Source organism: Eschrichtius robustus, chromosome 13, assembly GCF_028021215.1.
Source record: "Eschrichtius robustus isolate mEscRob2 chromosome 13, mEscRob2.pri, whole genome shotgun sequence".
NCBI classification, from domain to species: Eukaryota; Metazoa; Chordata; class Mammalia; order Artiodactyla; family Eschrichtiidae; genus Eschrichtius; species Eschrichtius robustus.
In genome coordinates, this window is record NC_090836.1 from 17,557,170 (window position 1) to 17,579,794 (window position 22,625).

General features: G+C 38.7%; 1 protein-coding gene across 1 annotated transcript in view; it reads left to right on the top strand.

Annotated features, from left to right (window-relative positions):
- The window catches only part of PDE3A (phosphodiesterase 3A), a 297,919-nt gene extending 286,876 nt beyond the window's left edge, over positions 1 to 11,043 (top strand). The window contains exons 14-16 of the mRNA XM_068560951.1: positions 343 to 498; positions 1,619 to 1,868; positions 6,982 to 11,043. Coding sequence (XP_068417052.1) covers positions 343 to 498; positions 1,619 to 1,868; positions 6,982 to 7,223 — 648 coding nt within the window. The 3' untranslated portion in view covers positions 7,224 to 11,043. The remainder of the gene's footprint in view (positions 1 to 342; positions 499 to 1,618; positions 1,869 to 6,981) is intronic.
- The last annotated feature ends 11,582 nt before the right edge of the window (positions 11,044 to 22,625 follow it).

Consider the following 22,625-nt stretch of genomic DNA (forward strand, 5'->3'; position numbering starts at 1 on the left):
AACATAAATGCCCAAATGTTAACTCAAAATTTCTTATTATTTGTAGCCACATTATTTTAATAGTAATTTAAAACCTATGTTAATATTAAATAGCATTTCTTTTCAATTCCATAATTAATAATTATCCATCATTTGTTATTTTACTTTTTTTGGTGAGCTATTTTACTATTAATTTATGCAAGCCAATAACATTATTTGAAACAGCTGAGATGTTTCTCATTACTTGGCATTCTAATCTCCACATGGTAGGAAGACAATCAATATTCTGTTGTTTATTCTCCTGTTCAACTTTTGCTTTCATTGAGTCAGAACCCATTTTAACTTTGTCCCTCAAACAAACAGGTGAATGATGAAGCTGGAATAGATTGGACCAATGAAAATGATCGTCTACTGGTTTGTCAAATGTGTATAAAGTTGGCTGATATCAATGGGCCAGCTAAATTTAAAGAGCTCCATCTTCAGTGGACAGAGGGTATTGTCAATGAATTTTATGAACAGGTAACTAACTTAACTATTTCTCTTAATCCATATTGAGGCTGCTCATAAACTCCCTAAAGCTTCCAAAAGCTGTAAAAGCATGATCAGTCTATTTCATATTCATGCTACCATCAGAAAAGGCACTGGCCAATTTTAATCAGAGGATTAAAAAAATGACAAAAATTGGACTAAACTGTAAAGCATAAAAACTCTAAGTTATTTGCAAGTATTAAGTAATAAATCGCCTTTCCCTGGACATTTTTAAAGAAAGATTAGAAAGAACTTTTTTGAGCATTATAGATAGGACTTATATATACAATAAATGTTTGTGCTTTCTAGAAAATAATGTATTGCCTTTCCTCGGAATAAATTCATAATCAATCCTGAAATATTGAATATAGAAAAAATGTAAAGGAAAGAGAAAATCCAGTTATAATAATTCCACTACATAGGCATAACCATTGTCGATATTTTGGTATAATTCCTTCATTAATGTTGCCAGGTAACTTCTGGTTTACAATCTGATATTATTTTTTTTCCAGAAATGAATCAGTTCAAAGTAAACACTTATACAGTAGTACTGTTAAACATAGATAAATAAGAATATCAGAAACTATATAATCACAGAAGACATAATTCAACCCAAAGCTGGGTTAAGGTAGCAACTTTAATTAATTCAGGAATAAATTACTTTAAAATTTCTGGCAGCCAAGGCAAAAAAAAAAAGGAAAACATGATAGATTATCTATTTGTTGGATATTTATATCCAGCATTGCCTTTTAAGATGCATTTATATTCGAACTTCTTATACTCTAATATAAGGAACAATGACTGACTAGTGTGATACGAAAGGTCATCTACTTAGACATTAAACCATTTCTTGTATTTCCCCTTGATCAAAAACCAAACCCTCAAGATTACTGAAGTGGTAAATGGCAACAAAGCAGTCCGATAGGAATCTTAGTAATGTGGGGAAAATCTCCTAGCAGTCCAGGAAAGAAAAAGAGTTCACACATATCCCTGGGTTCTTGCATATTTGCAAATTTTAGATGCCAAGGGAATGGTGACTTTATTTGTATTTTACACTTTCCTTGTCGTTTGCCTTTCTAGTTAACTGTTCCTGCTACATTCCTATTTCTAGGGTGATGAAGAGGCCAGCCTCGGGTTACCAATAAGCCCTTTCATGGACCGTTCTGCTCCTCAGTTGGCCAACCTCCAGGAATCCTTCATCTCGCACATCGTGGGTCCTCTCTGCAACTCCTATGATTCAGCAGGACTGATGCCAGGGAAATGGGTGGAAGACAGTGATGAGTCAGGAGACACCGATGACCCAGAGGAGGAGGAGGAAGCACCAAACGAAGAGGAAACCTGTAAAAATAGTGAATCTCCAAGTAAGTTAGTTATAGAATCTCTCTCGAATGTGCTTCTCCTAGGATTGTTTTCTTACTTAGGTTCACAATAAATTTGATGCTCCTCGTGAATTTCATAGCTGAGTCCAAATATCACCTGCTGCAGTGATTATGGATACTCCCCCTTCCCCAATATCATGATAATGGGAATTACAGACTGTGGAATCTATTATAATACCATGTTCATAAAGAGGTACGTTCTCTGTTATGAAGTAAGACAATTAAGTAATCAAAGCCTATTTTTCAGAGTATCTGAATGATTTAGGAATCTCAGGTACTATCTAGACCAGCCATAGGCTTTTCCTGGCTTGCTTCGGGGGAGGTGCTAAAGTGGTAAGAGGTAGTAGTCACTCATTCATTCATCAAATATTTCTTAAGCACCTACTCTGTGCCAGGCATTCTTCTAGGTTCTAAGGACAGAGCCATGAACAAATCAGACAAAAAAAAAAAAAAAAAAAATATCGATCAATCCTTGCCCTTTTAGACTTATATTCCAGTGGGGTCAGCAGACACTAAGAAAGACAAATCAGTAAATCTGTAATATGTTAGGTACTGATAAATGCTAGAGTTTAAAAATAGAAATGAAAAACAAGAAGGATATGAAATATTGTGCAGAAAGATTAAAATCTTAGATAGATAAGATAGCCACGGACGGTCTAAATAAGAGATTTTTTTTTTTTTAAACCTGACGGAAGCAAGGGAAGGAGTGATCCATGGAAATAGATGTGGACAAAGCATTTCAAGGAGAGAGGAAAGCAAACCGTGTAAAGGTCCTGACGTGGACACTGGCTGCGTGTTCAAGGAGCATCGGGAGAGCTGGGAGGCTGAAGCAGAGGAAGGGGGGTGGGGAGCGGGGACCGAGATGATGGAGGGTTAGAAGGTAGGGCTCTGCAGGTCACAGTATGGAGTCTGGCTTTCACTCTTAGTAAGATGGGAAGCCATCATCAGAGGTTTTGAGCAGAAGACTTAGTTGATTCAACTTATGTTTTAACTGGATTGCTTCAGCTGCTGCATTGAGAATATTCTCGAGTTTGGGGTAAGAGCAAGGGTGTAAGCAGGGCAGTGTGTTAAGAGGCTGTTGAAATTATCCAAGTGAGAGATGACTGTGGCTTTGGACCAGGGTAGTGGCAATAGTGACAGTGAGAAGTGGTCACATCTCATCATTGATTTGGAGTGCATCATGTAGCCGTTCTAATCTGTTCAACTTAATTGTCTATGAAATCAAGATTATTTTTCTTCACGTCTTGAAATATTCTCCACTGTTTCTCCTGCCATAGGGAGGAGGCCCTAATAGCATAATTAGGAAAACCAATAACCCTTACAGTGATATTGCACAAATACTGTTCCTATGTTCATGGGAGTATAGTATGTGGTTTCTATCTACCTTCATAAAGGAAGTTCAGTCTTAATATTGATATTTTTCAAGGCCCTTACCAAAAATATTAGCCATGAAAGACATTATGATCATTTTTTCCTTTTTTTTTTTTTTTTTTTTTTTTTAAGCACAGTCAGGGAAATGCATGACTTAGTTCATTTGGCCATCTAGGTAAAGAGATATTCTAACTTGTGTATTAACCTATTTTGCCCTCATATAAGTGCCCTGTCGTAAGCTCACATAAGCAGAGATAAAGAACTCATTATTAACCATAGACTGGTGAGACGGGGCAAGTTTGGCTTTAGGTCAGACTTTTGCTTAAGGTCTAACCCATATATTAACTTTTATACAGAATGGGAGGAAAATCAAAAGTTGTTTGTTTGTTTTCCTTCAATATTCTATTATCAAAGTAATTTTACTTTATTCCTCTGATGCTTATCAAAAGATGTCTATTAAAAATTTTGTGCTGATCTTGGGATTCAGAGGTAGGAGCCAAGACAGGATTCATGGATTATTTATTCATTTTCTCATTTAATAAATATGCATGAATTTTATATTTTTACTTTTTTTTCATTCAAAGAGCCAGGTAATTTGCTGTCTGACTAAGGACTGGACAGTTCTTCCACTGAATGTTATTGGAAAGTGTGGTCAGCTTAGCCTCTGGAAAAGCTTTGTTCCCGTGGGCCCTACTTGATTGATTGCTATTTGAACTCAAATACATTGAAGCAACACATACATAATCTAGGCATCAAGAATTGAAGAACCTAGGTTAGGAGATTTAACAGGCTCAACTCGTCAGCATTGGCTTTAGCAGCAAATACAACAAACAACCAAATATTCGATTTGTCTCTGTTCTGTAGGGTTGGGTGGCCATACTGACTCTGAGATTCTGATGTGTTACTCTACTGACCTTCCCATTTTTAATCAAGCTCACTAAAGCAGGAATGAGAATTCTGTGGATTCTGTTTACTAATGGCTTCTAAAAGTCAGCTGGTCACCTTTATGTTAAAATTTAAAACATCATCAACAATGATTTGATAACCATAGCTTTTGAAAAATTATATTTGAACTATCCCTTTATAGCCAAGAAAATGATAAATATTGGGCAGTGTTAGTATCTAGTAAAAATTGGCCACATGGAATAATAGAATTCTAGAAATGGAAGGGGAATCAGTGATCATCCAGTTCAGCTGCCTCATTTTACAAAAGTCGAAACTGAGGCTCAGAAGTTTGACAACCCAAGGTGTGGATGGATTCTGCAGAACCAGAAAGGAAACCCAGGTCTCCTCGTTTTAACTCCATTGTTATTGACTCTTAGTAATTTTAATTTCAGGATTCATATTGACTGAGATGGTTAACTTGATTTAACCAGAAACTTAGATTTCAGAAAAAATGTAAATTAAATATGCACTGATAATTTCAGCAATTTGCAAAACTTGGAGATCTCTCAGGAAACACAGAATAAAATATTTCAATATGGTATCCTGGGTAGAGAAGGCTTTTTTCCCCACCTCATAATTAAATTTGAAAGATTCCTACAGCAAACTAAGAGGTTTCTAATGAAGTACTAAGCTGCATTTAGAGTTTGAGCAATGAAAGGATCTTTGTTCTCATTTCAAAAGGTTCCAGTGCTGAACAATTTGGCTCTCAATACAGGCATGTTTTAGACCACCTGCAGACTAATCTACGCAAATTTATTTGGTACAAACTTTCTTCAACGTCACCTTATTCAGTTTAATTCCAGAGAGGTTTATTGCTAATGTTTAGCAGCATTAATAAGAGAACAGCTGCTCTCATGGGGGCTGCCCTGAAAGGAAAAAGAGAAAAGTTGAGCTTTTGTTGTTAGCTTCTTCCCTGTGAATGCACTACCGTGAATGTGTATAACTTTTGGATGGAATGATCACTTTGAGCAGTAGAGCATGTGCTATGACTGAGTCAAGTCCATCCTTCACCCAGTGATCATCTGTAACTCTCCTGACTCAAAGGATTAGGTTAAAAAGTATATTAACATGTGAAGATTTCTCAATTGAACCTAACTACAATAAAAACAATGTAGAAATAGACAAGGAGATAGCTTTGATAGAAAAGTCATTTTAAAGGTTTGCTCTTAAAAATTGAATGGATTAATATATTTTATTGATTTCTATAGAAAGAATTCAGATTTTTTTTCAATTTTATTTTATGTATATATTGCCCTTGTTAAGAATCTTATAATTGAAGAAATTGGTGTTATGCTCCAGGGCCCCATGGCTTCTGCCTGTACACATGCCCCTCACATACCTAGAATGCTGCCAGCCCCTTCTTCACCCAGTATATTTAATTCTCATAATTTACATCTCAGCTCAAGTGTCATGTCCTTTGGGAAAAGTCTTATCTACTCCCTCACAGGTTGAATACCTGATGTTGCCATACTTTGATGTGTCTGTCAGAGAGAAATTGCACTGCATACTTGTTAAAAATGGTAAGGAAGACTTTCTTCAAGACTATTGCAATAGGAGAGAGACATTGGACTCAACTCCATTGAAAACAAAGGCAGGAGAGTTTTTACACATTGGGATGAGCTAAGGAAAAAGTACTGAGGACCTTAAAGGGGAGTTGGTCAATGTGATTAGGCCATTTTTGTTTGCTAATTGGTGCTTATTGAAGTTAGGCTCCTTCCTACCCACGGAGATCGGTGATAGGGACCCTATCTATCTTTCTTAATAATTGCATTTCAAAGGGCTGGCTCCCAGGTCCTTGAGAAGGATGATGTTGTTTCCTGGGTTGTCAAACTGGCTAGAGGCTGGGAGAAGATTTATCTACATTACCAAGGGGCAGAGAAAGAATTTGCAATTACAAGTTTTAGATCAGGGTCATAGAGTCTGGAAGAAACCTATCTAAAGTTTAGTGACGATGAGGGGAACATCATGTTCAACATACGCCTCAAGTCTGCTCATCTAATGTGCCCTTTCTCAGTACATCTTGCCACTCAGCTGTTCACATCAGAAAGCTCAGGGTTGTCTTTGATTCCTCCCTTCTTTTTTCCTTACATGTAATCAGTTGCCAAGTCCTGTTGATGATACCTCACAAATGTATCTCACATTTATCTACTCATCTTCGTCTCCATTGTCCCATCCTAGCCCAAAGCACCATCATCATGCCGCATCCTCACAGCTAAGTCATTTCCCTCTCTTTCTGCCACCTTTCAAAGACTTTGTACAACTCAGTGTAATTGTCCTTACTTGTTCACTCTCTATTTTCCCACTAGAGCCAAAGCTCCCTGCTAGAGGAGTTTGAAATTAATTTTTTAGTCCACAGGAAACAGAACAGTACTATCAAAACTGTCTTTTTTAAAAAAATCAATATTGTAGACTTTTGTGAGTTGAATTGGTTGACAAAGCAGAGGAACACGTAACAAGGAATTATTCCAATAATCTAGGTGGAAAATCTTGAGAGTCTGAATGGAGTGGCAGTAACAACTCCAAGACACAAACAAAAACCTTGTATTGGAAGTTACGTTACCAGATATTACATACCGTTCACAGTACGTCTCAATGATATGTTAATGGTTCATGCCATCTTCCTCTTATTTCCCCACTCTCAAAAATGATTATTACAATATACACATCAAGTGATTGATAGATATATGTATCCATTTGGTACTTGACCCTTATGAATAAGGGGAAAAAACTGTCATGTACTCAACACACAAATAAGTAGTCTAATTTGGTGTTTTCTCAGGAAAGAAAACTTTCAAAAGGAGAAAAGTCTACTGCCAAATAACTCAGCACCTTCTGCAGAACCACAAGATGTGGAAGAAAGTCATTGAGGAGGAACAGCGGTTGGTGGGCACAGGGGATCAGTCCCTGGACCAGTCCCCCCAGCAGCGTCCCTCAGAACAGATCCAGGCCATCAAGGAAGAAGATGAAGAAAAGGGGAAGCCGAGAGGAGAGGAGACCCCAACCCCAAAGCCAAACCAGTGACAATGGATAGAATGAGCTATGTTTCCAAACAGAGTGACTTGTCACAGACTCTTTTCAAGCCAGCACAACACTTAGACACAACACTGTAGAAATATGAGAAGATGGGCAAACGGCTATGGCATTTTGGGATTCTTTGCATTTTATGTGTTTATTTTTACAGTGAGGTACATGGTTTAAAAAACTCTCACTCAGAGAAGCTTTCACAGTATAACAACAACACCAGCTTCTAAGGATTTTCTTAAAGGAAGAAGTATATATGTGTGTGTGTATATAAGCTCTCACATAGATCCATGTAAAACATATTCACAGACACACACGCAGACACACCGAAAAGCCAGGATTCCTGGCTCCACGATTTAGTAACATTCATGTTAAGATATATAGTGGTCACTGTGATATAATAAATCATAAAGGAAAAACTAAAGGAAAACAAATCCCAAAGGAGATGGTGCAGCTTTAGCCGGGAAGCAGTGTAGCAAATGTAGGTTACGACTAAGAAGCTTTTGCTCTTAGTACTGAGGGATGAAAGTTCCAGAGCATTGTTTGAATTCTTATACATCCTGCCAACATTTGTGTGTGTGTGTGTGTGTGTGTGTGTGTGTGTATGAGAGACAGAGAGAGAGATGGAAAGGATGCTCATGTGTATGTACATTTGTGTGTATGTAAAGAGAGATTTTTGTGGTTTTAGTTGGTCATAGCATTGCTGCAGCAGACGACTCAGCACATGTGAACAAACAGGATGAAGTTCGCTCTGGAGAGTCTTTAAGAGGCAGCCATCCCAAACGCCTGCCTCTACTTGGCTTCAGTAAAAGTCCCTCTGCAGAAGGAGGGGATTGGCAGGCTGGGGGACAGGGCCACGGGCCTGTGCATCCCTTCAAGGCTCTCTGTCACCAGCCTTAAGCCGGGAAGACAGGCATTTTCCAGTCTAGTCGCTGAATGAATGTATAGGAGCTGTTTGTCTGTCTGTCACTCACCTAAAATCAAATCACCATGGAAGGGGATGACATTCTTTAAACAGAAACACCTCAGAAGGAGCTGAAGTCAGGTCTTTTCATCAGGTTACAGTTCTAAAAGGTTGCCAGAGAAGGCCTGGGAAATGGCTCTTAACGGGGATCGCCCATGTCTTAATTTGCTGCAAAATGTGCAGTAGAAAAAGAAAAAAAAGAAAGGACGGTAAACAGAAACCCACTCTGGGATAGACAGTGAGAGGTGAAGGGGAACATTTCAACCTAGGGTTTGGTGTCTATTGACATAGTGAAAGCCTGATTCTTGGCAACTGGTGAAGATTGGCTTTTGAGTGGCAAAGGTTGCACGGACAACCCTGTTGTACTGTTGCATGCACGGTGTGATGGAGCGGCTCCTAGCTGTAATCTGGCCCGTTGTCATGTTTCTTTTGGCAGGGAAGACTCGAGGGATTTGGGGAGACTGGGCCTATCATTGACAGTCTTTTTTTTTTTTTTTTTTTGGTTTGTTTGTTTATCTACACTTGTTTATGCTGTGAGCCAAACCTCTATTTAAAAAGTTGATACTCACTTTCAATATTTTATTTCATATTATTATATTTGTCATGAATAGTTATCTTGATGTAAATATAAAGATTTGTTTTTGTTTCTGTAGATAGTCAACTCTTTTTTTTTTTTAAAGGGAAAAGGGAAACATTTTTATAAAGTTCTATTTTAATCACCATTTGTATACATTGTAGCTCTCTCCAAGCCCAGTAAGAGATGGATGGTTCATCTGCATGGAGGTCTGTGAACACCCACTCATCTACCTGTTCTAATTTAAATGATAATCTGATACAGTTATTTTATGCCAATTAAATGAGGATGGTGCAAAGAATGTTTTTTCACTAGCAACTCTGGCTAACTTTTGGGTAACTTCTGGATCCACATCTACCAAGCGAAAGACTTTCTTAAACAATGAGGAATGTTTATAATTGGTGTCCCTTTCTTCCCAACACTTTTTGCTTCTAACATTTCCTTTGATACTTTGATATCCTGGCCCATCATCTAAACAACCTTAGCTTCAAGTAAATCTTGCTCGTGATTTCTACTTTTTATTTCCTCTCAAATCATAGAAGAGTGTTAACATTAAAAATGCCTTCATTTCTCATAAATGGATATTCTTCCCTTCCAAAGCAATGATTATACAATAATCCATGGCATTTTTTAAATAAGGCAAAGATAATACAATCCAAAATAAACATAGTTTCAAGGCAAATTTCCCAAAAAGTAGGAAAATATGAAAAGGATCAAATAGATGCAGATTCTACCTAAATAATGAGAATAATTTTTTTTTTTTTTTGAGTTAACATCAGGTCTTCATTATTTAGGACTTACTGAGTTGTTTTCCATTTTTTTTTAGTATTGCCTGTGTGTCTCTATGTTTGCAAAACTTACTGTGAGTCAAATACATTTCCCCAGTGAATTTATTTTCCTTCCATGGTAAATAACAGAAGGGGGGGAAAAAAAGCATTTATACTCACATACCTCTTGTATCTAATTACTTAACAGAACTAATCTTTCCCCCTGCTCCAAATGCCATATGTCTCTAAAATAAATATAAGTCCAGAAAAAATCTAGGTATGGAGCAAGTTAAATGGCGACAGAGTAGTTATACATTCATAACCGTATATTGGTGGCTTCCTCAACGCTCCATGACCCCAAGTAGGGGCCCGCCTGGCTGCCAGAGTAGAGGTCTAAGCACACTACCTGGTTTTTGTTTTGTTCTGTTTTCAAGTACATGAAATAATCATGGCCAAAGCAGTAAGAACCTCTTCATTCCAGAATTGTGCTCACCAGTCTAGGCAGATTAATCATTTTTTTTCTTCAAAGAAAGATAAATTGCCAGTGTATTAAAGCTAAAGTCAGTTCAAGAAAAGGAATGGCGATTCTTCAAGTGCTTGACTTTCATACACACCCAGTACATCCCACAGGATGCCGAGGGACATGAAAAGATATTTTCTGCTAGTGATGGGCTCCCCCGTCCTTGGTGACAGCAATATTACTGTGTTCACTTCCAACTCCGGAGCTTGCTTCCTGTGGTGCCAGTGTATTTGTTGCAATTTACTACATTTTTTTATGAGCCTAATTATAGGTGCCATTAGATAAACTCAGGTCTTTCAAATGAAGGAATGTCTAGCCCATTTAGGGAAAAGAATTGTATGGACAGCCATGAAACTAATGGTAGGAAAAGTTGGAATTTGGTGGCCTTGACGCTAGTGGTTGCTTTCTGTTAAGGAAAAGACCAGGTATACTAAGAATGTCATCGATGTCATTTCCAGCATGCTGATAGAATGTCTTTCTGGTTATCGATCTAAGCCAACCTTGAGAATATTGTTTCCTTGGTGAAAACACCACTTTAGCATATTTTAAAACTATAAGTTATTTTTGTCATTTATATAAGACCTGGTTTTGCTCTTAGTCAAAGATGAAGACAGTAGCTCTGTACAGGGATTTATCTACATCGGTCTTCATCTGAGAAGTGAAGGAATGTCCTCATATTATGTTTAAGAAAATATCCACTTTCTAAACACAGAACACGAAATTATGTCTGTTCCGTTTTGATGGAATTCCAGAACAAATCCTAACCATTGCAATCTCAGTAAAACTAAAGACAATGGATGGTATGTCAAGCGGACTTCATATTACAGGTATAATACGTATTGCAATTTCCTCACACCCCTGCCTCTCTTGATTTGCAATGTCCTGATGTCCCCTGTCACTTTCCCAGAGGACTTTCTTTGAAGGTAAAAGCTGTGCAAAAGGCATGAGACTCAGGCCTATTTTTTGTTTAAATGATGGAAAAACATAAATTATTTTCTAAGTAATAAAGATATGAAAATTATCATTGTAAATAAAGTCTAAAGTTTGAAACGACTGCTTTACAAAAGTGAACTATTTGTGTGATGAACAACTCCTAACTAATGAGAAGTAAAGAATCAAAATATCATTTCTATTCTGCTTTAGGAGGTATTTTTGGTGCTTCCATATCAGCATGGGGATCTCCACTGTCCCTGTCATTTAGTTTTTCTAAAATAATAGTGAAAACCACAGTAAGGGTCTTACTGTCCTTCTCTTCCATCCTAAGTCTGATTCCCACTTAATACTTTTCCTGGTTTATATGCAATTTTGGAAATAAACTGCCTTTTCAAACGGGCAGAGGCTCCAGTAAAACAGAGTTCTGTAAACTTTCATAATCTACAGTAAATCAAATTCTCCATATAATTATCAGCTAATGGGTGTGGAAAAAATCAACAAATTTTCAATTGCTAATAGCTCAACTCCAGGTATTCGAGCACTAAAATATCTATATACTCTGGAACCAAACTGAGTTCCTTTCATTTGCCCTCTCTCCTATCAAGCAGCAAAATACTTTATAACCAGCTCTAAGTCATTCATTTCTCTTGTGATTTCTCTATGAAGTAAAACTATGACCTTGCTGATACTGTCTGTCAGTCCATTTTTCTAATCTGTCCAACAAAATGGAACTTTAAGATTAGGAGACCAATTCACCATTTTAGGTGAAGAGCGTCCCAGAATTAAACTATGCTTAGCAATTCTAATCAGAGGGAAATGTACCAGTTTTAGGTACTATGATCTTTACGTTCACACTACAAAATCATTCTAATAGCAGGTTAACAAGAGTGACAAAAAATAATTGATCATTTTGTTGCTAAATATGTTTGAAGATACAAAACTGAAGATTAAGCCATTATTTAGTTGGTGGAACCCAATATCTGGATTCAAAAATACTGATCTGGTATAGATTGTTTTAGTACAGGTAAGACTATAAACTATATGGAATGGTGTATAGATGGAAAACAAAACTGGCTTTTGACATGTGCTTAAGGCTCTTATGAATCCAAATTCCCCGTCTAAAGGCAGCTAGTTTTTCTCCATATCATACTTTTAAGGTTGATTACATTGACGCATTGGTATCATGGATTTCTGCTTCCTTGAGGAGTTGTGGAGCAAAGAAGAAAAGGCAAGCCTGCTTCTTATTGATAAGAAATACTGAACATGTTCAGGTTCAGACAGATTTCCTCATTGTTTTACATCAAGAAGTGATTCTTTAATCATGCAAAAAATTCAAACAAAAATGCTTCAAAAAGAATAATATTAAATCATCATATGTAAGTACTACCAAGAATATTAAATTTGATTATTTGAAGCAAAGCTGTTAAAATTTTTTAATCAATTGAAACCCACAAAACGATGTTTCGTGGTATAGAGATGCTAAACATTTTGATATAATCAGAACTATTATGTAACAGAAAACTGGAAAAAGTTATATTTAATTATTTATCTAATTCTCTGCATGCCTCAGGGAGGAAAATATTTTATGAAGAGTCCAATAGTACATGAAATAAAAATAAATTTAGTCCCCATAATTTAATTAGATTTAGGGTATAAATTATAGTCTGAATTATCCCAAGAAAGAGGAATGACAAATCCAGCGATTTGTCATGGTTTAGGTTGTTTTAAGATAAATGGTTTACTAATGAAGATTATATTTTACTAAATTCTAACACAGTTAGGAACCCAAATACTTACCTTCATTACTAAGAAAAATTAAATCTTATTAATCTTGACTTTCACAAAGGAAGCACTGACCGATCAATAAACCCCATGCACTACATTCGTCTGCCAAGACTGATCAAATGGTAGGCTGGAATTTGAAATTCACAAATAGAAAAGTAATTTAAAAAATGTTTTTAAAGCTTAAATGCTTTAAATTTTCTGTGTCAGTAGAAACACCTATCTCAAGTGAAACAGACACTATAGCAGGGAATTCTTTCCTCTTTAAAACAAAACAAAAAGAAAACAAAGTCAAACTTACAGGAGAAAAGTATGACTTATCTCCAATTTTCCTTCTCTAACTCAAAATTAGTAAAGGAAAAATCATCACAAATTCTCTTCTGCTATAATAAGGAGAAAGATGCCTTTCACCTCAAGTTTTAGCTCACCACACCTAGTTTCATTGTGCAGCCCATGGTACTAAAAAGCAAAAAAAAAAAAAAAAAAAAAAAAAAAAGAAAAGAAAAAAAGCAGAGCTGTGGATTGGGAGTGAACACTACATAAAACTTAAAGGATCATCCCAGGACACCTCTTCATCTTTTCTGTGGCAAACCAATTTAGTTCTCAGTTACTCTGGAGTAAAGGGACTTAAAGGATCCATATTCAATCTTGACTTCCTTTATTACAATCAGCACTTACACATTTTGGAATGTGAATTATCCCCTAGCGCTTGGAAACTGCTGCTTGAATACTTTTTGTAGGGAAGGATTTTTTTTTTTTATTCTAGTAATTTTACTTTCTATATACTAGCAAATTATTCAGGTGGTTTAATGTGAAATTAAACGTAATTGTTTAAAGATGTTTTCTTTGTGTATATCAGCTGTTGGTTGATAGAATTTCCCTCACTTTTCTTTTAAAAATTAACTGATTATTTTTATGACTCAAAAACCCATATTATACCAGATATTTCATTTTAGCTATATATAAGCATAATCCAGTACTATAGTATTGCTATCTTTAAATAACAGCCCTGACATATCTATATATCACCTGTCAGTGTGTTTCAGTGGCTTGACTTTAAGTATAAATTTGTTCATTAGTTTTAAAAAAAAAATCACTATTTAATACTCTGTAAAACATGTGCATAGGATTTTTGCCATATTATATTTGCTTAAATGGTGGGGTTTTTTTCCATTTGTGAATATCAGTTCATTTCCTAATACATTCTCACAGAAGAACGCATACCATTTTTGTTTCAACAAGAACAGTTTGTTAGTTGACAGGCACTGGAAATAAATATCACTGAATCCAACTACCCCTTGATTTTCTTCCTACAGATTTTTTATCATACGAATCACAAAATGAAAATTGGTGCTTTTATAGATATTCTGAAACTCTCAATGCAAAATAATGAAAACGAGACTCTCCCTAGCTTTCTATAATAATATTAGGATATGCAACTGAAAGAACTTTAATTTGAATTCAGAGTGTTTGAGGTTTTGGCTGGTTTGGTTAATTTGATTTGGTTTTTGGTGTTAAAATGTGTTCTGATTCCTGATGGGGCAGTTGTTCTGATCAGTCATTACCTCCTCCTGACAAAAACTTTCATTGGAAAGTTCAAATTAGCATGTCCCAAATATTTGTCTCTGTATTATTTGTAAACCAGAGAGTATTGGATTAATTTAGTATTCCTATAAAGCAATATTTTCAAATAACTGCCAACCAAAGTAACAGCGTAAGGGATGTCATTTGTACATGGTAATTTTTAACAATGTAATTCTCATCACTCTCAACAAACCTGAATATGTTTGCTAATAACTTTCCGAATTTATCAACTTTTAGAAACAAAAGAGTGAGGCGTTGGACTTAAGTGATCATTTCGCAGTTGAAATAAATCTTGTCCTCTCACCTGTATCTTGCACTTAATATATGTAGCAATACTTTGTATCATCCTATCACAAGTATTTGTTGTGACTCAGTTAGTGGCTGATAAATGTTTTGTATAAAGTAGAATCTGTACAGAAAAAGTATTAGATAAATTGTATTTATTTTTATTATTTTTTAGCTTAGACAATATAATGATGCTCCTTTTTGGCCAGAATTACTGGAAGTGCCTCTTGGTTTTATATACATATATATATATATATATATATATATACACACATATATATATATAAATGTTATAGTAAATATATACTCAAAGTTATTAGAATTGTGTCACAGATGATCAACGTGGATGTTACAATGTGAAGACAATGTATAATATAAATATAATTCTGTGGTATCATGTTTGATGTAGTCATTTGTACAACCCAAGTCCTCCATCCACTTTTGAAGGCATCCTTTCTTCTCATACCCAAATGCAGTAGCCTGTACCCAGCCTACACTGTAATGACACATCCATTGGCCCTCCTACAATTTCCAAGGACTCCTGGATACTTCTATTCCCATGGTCACATCCCTCTCCCTATCTCTGATGAATTCTTAGCTGCATTAATCTTCATCTAACTTTCTGCAGCTAAGCTGTGCCCTTTCTCTAATAGAATAGTTAGCACCAAAACCAAGATAACCAGATTTCTAATAGTCAGCTTCAGGGTCCTGTGAAATACACAGTGCTGCCATTTATACTATGAATGCTACAATTTATCCTATCAAGATTGTCTATGAATGCCCAATATACAGGATATTTGGTTGTACAGACTCAGAATTGTTTTTGGTCTGCATATATAAAAAGCTTTACAAAATTTTGAATGGTTTGAAAACACTCAAATACAGTTCTCTGAAACAAACAAAAGCAAAATGCAATTTCTACCCAAAGTTCCCAAGGAGTCAATTCTTCAATCTACACACATTGATTTCCCGATTACCTATGAAACAAAATTCTAATGTCTAAGCCTGTTATATTCAAAGTTCCCTTCACTCTGGCTTCAAACCATGTCCCCATCAAAGGAACCAGCCATTAATCATTTATATTTCTATATCTTAGGCAAATCAAATTAGTAGGGGATTTTCACACTCTGTATAAATACATTTTCTTTCTCCCTTTTTGCGTACACAAATTCTTCCAACTACACGCAGCACAACAGGGCAAGATTGACTATGTCTTTTTGAGTTCTGGATTCTATCCCTCTCCCAGGGCTTTCCTCTTATGGTGATGCTCTGGTCCTCAGTGGAAGGGAGACCATAACTAGGTCCAGTCTGAACTTTCATCTCCTTCCTGTGTTTAGGTACTGTCAAACTGGCCTTAGGTAAGGAAAAGTTAATTTACATGATGGGGTAAGAGAGGTGATGATTGGTAAGTCCTAATGGAGCCTGAGATCCAGGCCAGAGGAAAGGGATGGCCAAGTCCATTGTCTGAAATAGCCTCAGAGATCAGATTAGTGTGTCCTTGGTCACACTAATCCATACTTGGTCCAACTCTACAGATCACCCCTTCACCCACTGAACCACATGAGGTGGAGCTTAGGAAATGAGTACCACACCCTGACCAATGAAAAGAAAAAATGTAATCAGTTCTTAAATGATTAGAAAACTTCCTGCCTGTTTGGATAGTTTTAAGCAACAGTCTTGCTTCTTTTAGTCCTGGAACCACTCCATGTCCAGATCATTCTTTCTTACATCATTGCTGGCTTAAGAGAGGAAACCCAGGTCCACTTCTGCGGAAATCTGACAGATGTGAAGAGTTGTTGAGTGGCCCGTGCTGTCTGGGATCCTCTGGGATACTGGGACCAGACAGAACTGGATGGGGGAGGGGCGTATTGCTTCATACTTTGTAATTATACTCAGGAAATGGGATTGCTCCTTCCTCCACAGTCAAATTGACTGGCTTTTCCCCACCAGGTGCCAAAGGTGAATTCATGGAAGGCTTGGGCTCTGGTCTTCAGGAACTTCAAAGCAGATAAAGATTATGCATTAGTTTTCTATTTCTGCCAGAATAAGTTACCACAAACTTGGTAACTTAAAACAAGACAAATTTATTAGCTTGCAACTCTTGTCAGTCAGAAGTCCAGATGGGCTTGGCTGGACTCTGCTTTGGGTCTCTCACAAGACTGAAATCAAGTGTTTGCCAGCCTGGCCTCTTTTCTGAAGTCTCTAGAATCATTCAGCTTGTTGGCAGAATACAGTTCCTTCCAATTACAGAGCTAACGTCCCATTCCTTTGCTGACTGTCCTCTGGGAACCTCTCTCAGCTTCCTAAGGTCACCTCAGTCCTCCAGGCATTTCTCCTCTCACCAAGCCCCCACCCCATCTTCAAACCAGCGATGGCATGTGATTCATTCTTACACCCTGAGACTTTCTAACTTCAGCTGCTGCTGCATCCTTTCTGTCTCCAGCTTTTGAAAGTTCTCTGCTTTTAAGGACTTATGTGATTATACTGGACCCAAATGATCCAAGATTCTCTCCCTATATTAAGGTCTTTAACATGAATTACATCTGAAAAGTCTCTTTTGCCATGTAATTTAACATATTTACAGTTTCTTGGGGATTAGGGGGTAGACAACTTTGGTGGCTATAATTTAATCTTCCACAAATCATGAAACGAATGAGGAACATAGTAAAGATAATGAAGGCATATGGACTACACAGCTGTTCCACATCAAGAAAGCTCATGTCCATAATGAAACAGGCAGGTCAGTTTTAAAAGTCAGCAGTGGCAATGGGGAAAGCAGGAAAGGCCCAGTCTTGAGAATGTTGGAACAGCCTATTGAAAATAAGCTGTTGGGCGCTCCAATCAAGATGGTGGGATAGAAGGGCCTGGAGCTGACCTCCTCCCACAAATACATCAAAAATACATCTACATGTGGGACAATTCTCACAGAATACCTACTGAAGGCTGGCAGAAGGTCTCAGATGCCTAAAAGTGCAAGAAAGATCTCCACGTAACTGGGTAGGATGAAAGGGGAAAAAAAAGGAAGCAGGACCTGCACCCCTGGGAGGGAGCTGTGAAAGAGGAAAGGTTCCTGCACTCTTAGAAGCCCCCTCACAGGTGTGGAGATCAGCTGGGAAAGAAAGGGAGCTTCACAGGCTAGGAGGAGAGCACATCAACTGGTTTGTGGCAGGCAGAACAGAGAGAGACCTGCACAGACAGTCCGTGTCACCACCTTGCACTCCCAAGCCAGTGCATCCACTGGTATGGGCAGGGGCTGGATGCTGAAACTCAGGCCTTAGAGGACAGACCCAGGGACAGGACTGGGGTTGGCTGTGCAGAGACAGCCTGAAGGGGCTAGAGTGTAGCACCACCGCAACCAGGGGGTGTACACAGAAGAAGCCTGAGCCTGCCATAGAAGCTAAGCGCCATTGTTAAGGAGTGTGCAAAGGGAGGGGTAGGGCCCAGCATTGCAGTCTAACTCTTTGCATCCTCATAGTGGGCATGGTGCCGCCACTGAAACCCCATTATTAATGCACACGCATGCAAAAGGAAGGGCAGGGCCCGCCGCAGCAGCCTCTTTTGCCAAGCACTCTCATCTGGCTCAGCACCACTTCTACGAGTTCTGAGAGTGCACAAGCGCCAGTGGGTTGACCACATGCAGAGGCAGGGCTGAAATCAGAGCTGATCACCAGGGGCCAAGCAACTGAGGAAGCAGGGCTGAAATCTGAGCCCTCTCCCTGTGGCTGTGAGATATGTGGATTTATGCCACCGTCAATGGCTTTGTAAACTCAGCACCTGCAGCACATCCAAGTGAACAATGGGTGCTCCCTGGCTGGGATGGGTCTGACCTTAGAAGCTGTGGGCTTTGTGGGTATGTGCACATGGAGGCTGGGCTGGGCCAGGGTCTAGGCTGCCTCCATTGCTCCCACAGCAGGTCCAGGTGCATGGCTACTGTGGTCCTGGTAGCTGACTTCAGTGGATCTGAGCCTATGAATGTATGCTGGTGGCTGTGTGGAAAAAATGATGCAGGGATATTAGGGCCGATTGTCAGCCTTCCCATGGTTGAGGCGGGGCTGAAGGTGGTGCCCAAAACAGTAAACTTTGTGAGCCCACACAACGGGTGAAAGCGAGACACCACAGAGCTCATATCCTGCTGGACAGCTCTGGTGGAGGGATACTCAGTGGCTCCTCTCCCAGTGGGAGTGTTCCAATATCCCGCCTACCTCACACCGCAGTTCAGAAATGGATCTGGAGACTTCTACTCCAGCAACTAAGGAGGAGACCTGCCCCCAAAAGGGCTGTGACAACTACAGAGCAAAGAGACGTTCTTGCGCAACAGCCAGTGCAGGCTCTGATCACAACACAAGTCACACCCCCTATCAGGAGGATAATGGCCAGCACACATGGAGGAGAGAGGTGGAAGGCATCCGCACTAAAAACAGCCCTTGCACCAAAAATATTAAACACACACAGTCTACACAGGGATGCTTCCACATAAAAATAGCCCTCCAAGAACACAGTAGATAATTTTTTTTCTCCTAAATATATAGAGTAAGAGAAATATAAGTAAAATGAAGAAGCAGAGAAACCACTCCAAATTTAAAGATTAAGTGAATTACCCTGAAAGAACAAACAATAAAATAGAACACTTCAGTCTAATAGACACCAGGTTCAAAAAAGAGATAATGAAAATACTGAAGGAATTAAGAAAGGATATCGATTAAAATGCAGATTACTGTAAATAGGAACTAGAAACTATAAAGAGAGGCCAAGAAAAATTAGAAAATTCATTTACTGAGATGAAAGCTCAGCTAAAGGTAATAAAAAGCAGACTGAATAAGGCAGAAAAATGAATAAGTGATCTGGAAGATAGAATAATGGAAATCACCCAAGCAGAACAGCAGACAGAAAGCCAAATGAAAAAAATGAAAGCAATATAAGAGACCTATGGGATAATATAAAGCATGCCAACCTGAGCATAATAGGGGTTCCCAAAGGACAAGAAAGAGAAAAGGGGATCAAAAATGTATTTAAAGAAATTATTGCTGAAACCAAATCTAAAGAAGGAAAGAGAGATCCAGGTACAGGAAGCACAGAGGGTCCCAAACAAGATGAACCCAAACAGACCTACACCAAGACATATTATAATTAAAATGGCAAAAGTTAAAGACAAAGTGAGGATTCAAAGGCAGCAAGAGAAAAACAAAGAGTTAATTACAAGTGAACCGCTATAAGGCTATCAGCTGATTCCTCTACAGAAACATTGCAGGCTAGAAGGGAGTACCAAGATATATTCAAAGTTCTGAAAGGGAAAAATTTGCAACCCAGGATATTCTACCCAACAATATTATCACTTAGATAGCAAGAGAGATAAAGAGTTACTCAGACAAGCAAAAACTAAAAGAATACAGCAATACTAAACTTATCCTAAAAGAAATATTGAAAGGACTTTTCTAAATAGAAAAGAAGCAAAAATCTATAGGAATGAGTAATGACAATTGGGAAGTAAATCATCTAAATAAGCGAGTATACAGGGCCCTGAACCAAGATGGCGGAGTAGAAGGACGTGCTCTCACTCCCTCTTGTGAGAACACCAGAATCACAACTAGCTGCTGGACATTCATTGACAGGAAGACGCTGCAACTCACCAAAAAAGATACCCCACATCCAAAGACAAAGGAGAAGCCACAATGAGATGGTAGGAGGGGCGAAATCACAGTAAAATCAAATCCCATAACTGCTGGGTGGGTGACTCACAGACTGGAGAACACTTGTACCACAGAAGTCCACCAACTGGAGTGAAGGTTCTGAGCCCCACGTCAGGCCTCCCAACCTGGGGGTCTGGCAACGGGAGGAGCAATTCCTAGAGAATCAGACTTTGAAGGCTAGCGGGATTTGATTGCAGGACTTCGACAGGACTGGGGGAAACAGAGACTCCACTCTTGGAGGGCACACACAAAGTAGTGTGCACATTGGGACCCAAGGGAAGGAGCAGTGACCCCAGGGGAGACTGAACCAGACCTACCTGCTAGTGTTGGAGGGTCTCCTGCAGAGGTGGGGGGTGGCTGTGGCTCACCATGGGGACAGGGATGCTGGCAGCGGAGGTTCTGGGAAGTATTCCTTGGCATGAGCCATCCCAGAGTCTGCAATTAGCGCCACCAAAGAGCCTAGGTAGGCTCCAGTGTTGGGTTACCTCAGGCCAAACAACCAACAGGGAGGGAACCCAGCCCCACCCATCAGCAGTCAAGCAGAATAAAGTTTTACTGAGCTCTGCCCAGCAGAGAAACAGTCAGCTCTACCCTCCACCAGTCCCTCCCATCAGGAAACTTGCACAAGCCTCTTAGATAGCCTCATCCACCAGAGGGCAGACAGCAGAAGCAAGAAGAACTACAATCCTGCAGCCTGTGGAACAAAAACCACATTCACAGAAAGACAGACAAGATGAAAAGGCAGAGGGCTATGTACCAGATGAAGGAACAAGATAAAACCCCAGAAAAACAACTAAATGAAGTGGAGATAGGCAACCTTCCAGAAAAAGAATTCAGAATAATGACAGTGAAGATGATCCAGGATCTCAGAAAAAGAATGGAGGCAAAGATTGAGAAGATGCAAGAAATGATTAACAGGGCTTCCCTGGTGGCGCAGCGGTTGAGAATCTGCCTGCCAATGCAGGGAACACGGGTTCGAGCCCTGGTCTGGGAAGATCCCACATGCCGCGGAGCAACTGGGCCCGTGAGCCACAACTACTGAGCCTGCGCGTCTGGAGCCTGGGCTCCGCAACAAGAGAGGCCGCGATGGTGAGAGGCCCGCGCACCGCGATGAAGAGTGGCCCCCGCTTGCCACAACTGGAGAAAGCCCTCGCACAGAAACAAAGACCCAACAAGCCAAAACTAAATAAATAAATTAATTAATTTAAAAAAAAAAAAAGAAAGAAATGATTAACAAAGACCTAGAAGAATTAAAGAACAAACAAACAGAAATGAACAATACAATAACTGAAATGAAAACCACACTAGAAGGAATCTAGGAATAGCAGAATAACTGAGGCAGAAGAACGGATAAGTGACCTGGAAGACAGAATGGTGGAATTCACTGCTGCAGAACAGAATAAAGAAAAAAGAATGAAAAGAAATGAAGACAGCCTAAGAGACCTCTGGGACAACATTAAACGCAACAACATTCGCATTATAGGGGTCCCAGAAGGAGAAGAGAGAGAGAAAGGACCAGAGAAAATATTTGAAGAGATTATAGTCAAAAACTTCCCTAACATGGGAAAGGAAATAGCCACCCAAGTCCAGGAAGTGCAGAGAGTCCCATACAGGATAAACCCAAGGAGAAACACACCGAGACACATGGTAATCAAATTGGCAAAAATTAAAGACAAAGAAATATTATTGAAAGCAGCAAGGGAAAAACGACAAATAATATACAAGGAAACTCCCATAAGGGTAACAGCTGATTTCTCAGTAGAAACTCTACAAGCCAGAAGGGAGTGGCATGATATACTTAAAGTGATGAAAGGGAAGAACCTACAATCAAGATTACTCTACCCGGCAAGGATCTCATTCAGATTCGATGGAGAAATCAAAATCTTTACAGACAAGCAAAAGCTAAAAGAATTCAGCACCACAAAACCAGCTCTACAACAAATGCTAAAGGAATTTCTCTAAGTGGGAAACACAAGAGAAGAAAAGGACCTACAAAAACAAACCCAAAACAATTAAGAAAATGGTCATAGGAACGTACATATCGATATTAACCTTAAACGTGAATGGATTAAATGCTCCAACCAAAAGACACAGGCTTGGTGAATGGATACAAAAACAAGACGCATATATACGCTGTCTACAACACAGCCACTTCAGACCTAGGGACACACACACACTGAAAGACAGGTGATGGAAAAAGATATTCCATGCAAATGGAAATCAAAAGAAAGCTGGAGTAGCAATACTCATATCAGATAAAATAGACTTTAAAATAAAGAATGTTACAAGAGACAAGGAAGGACACT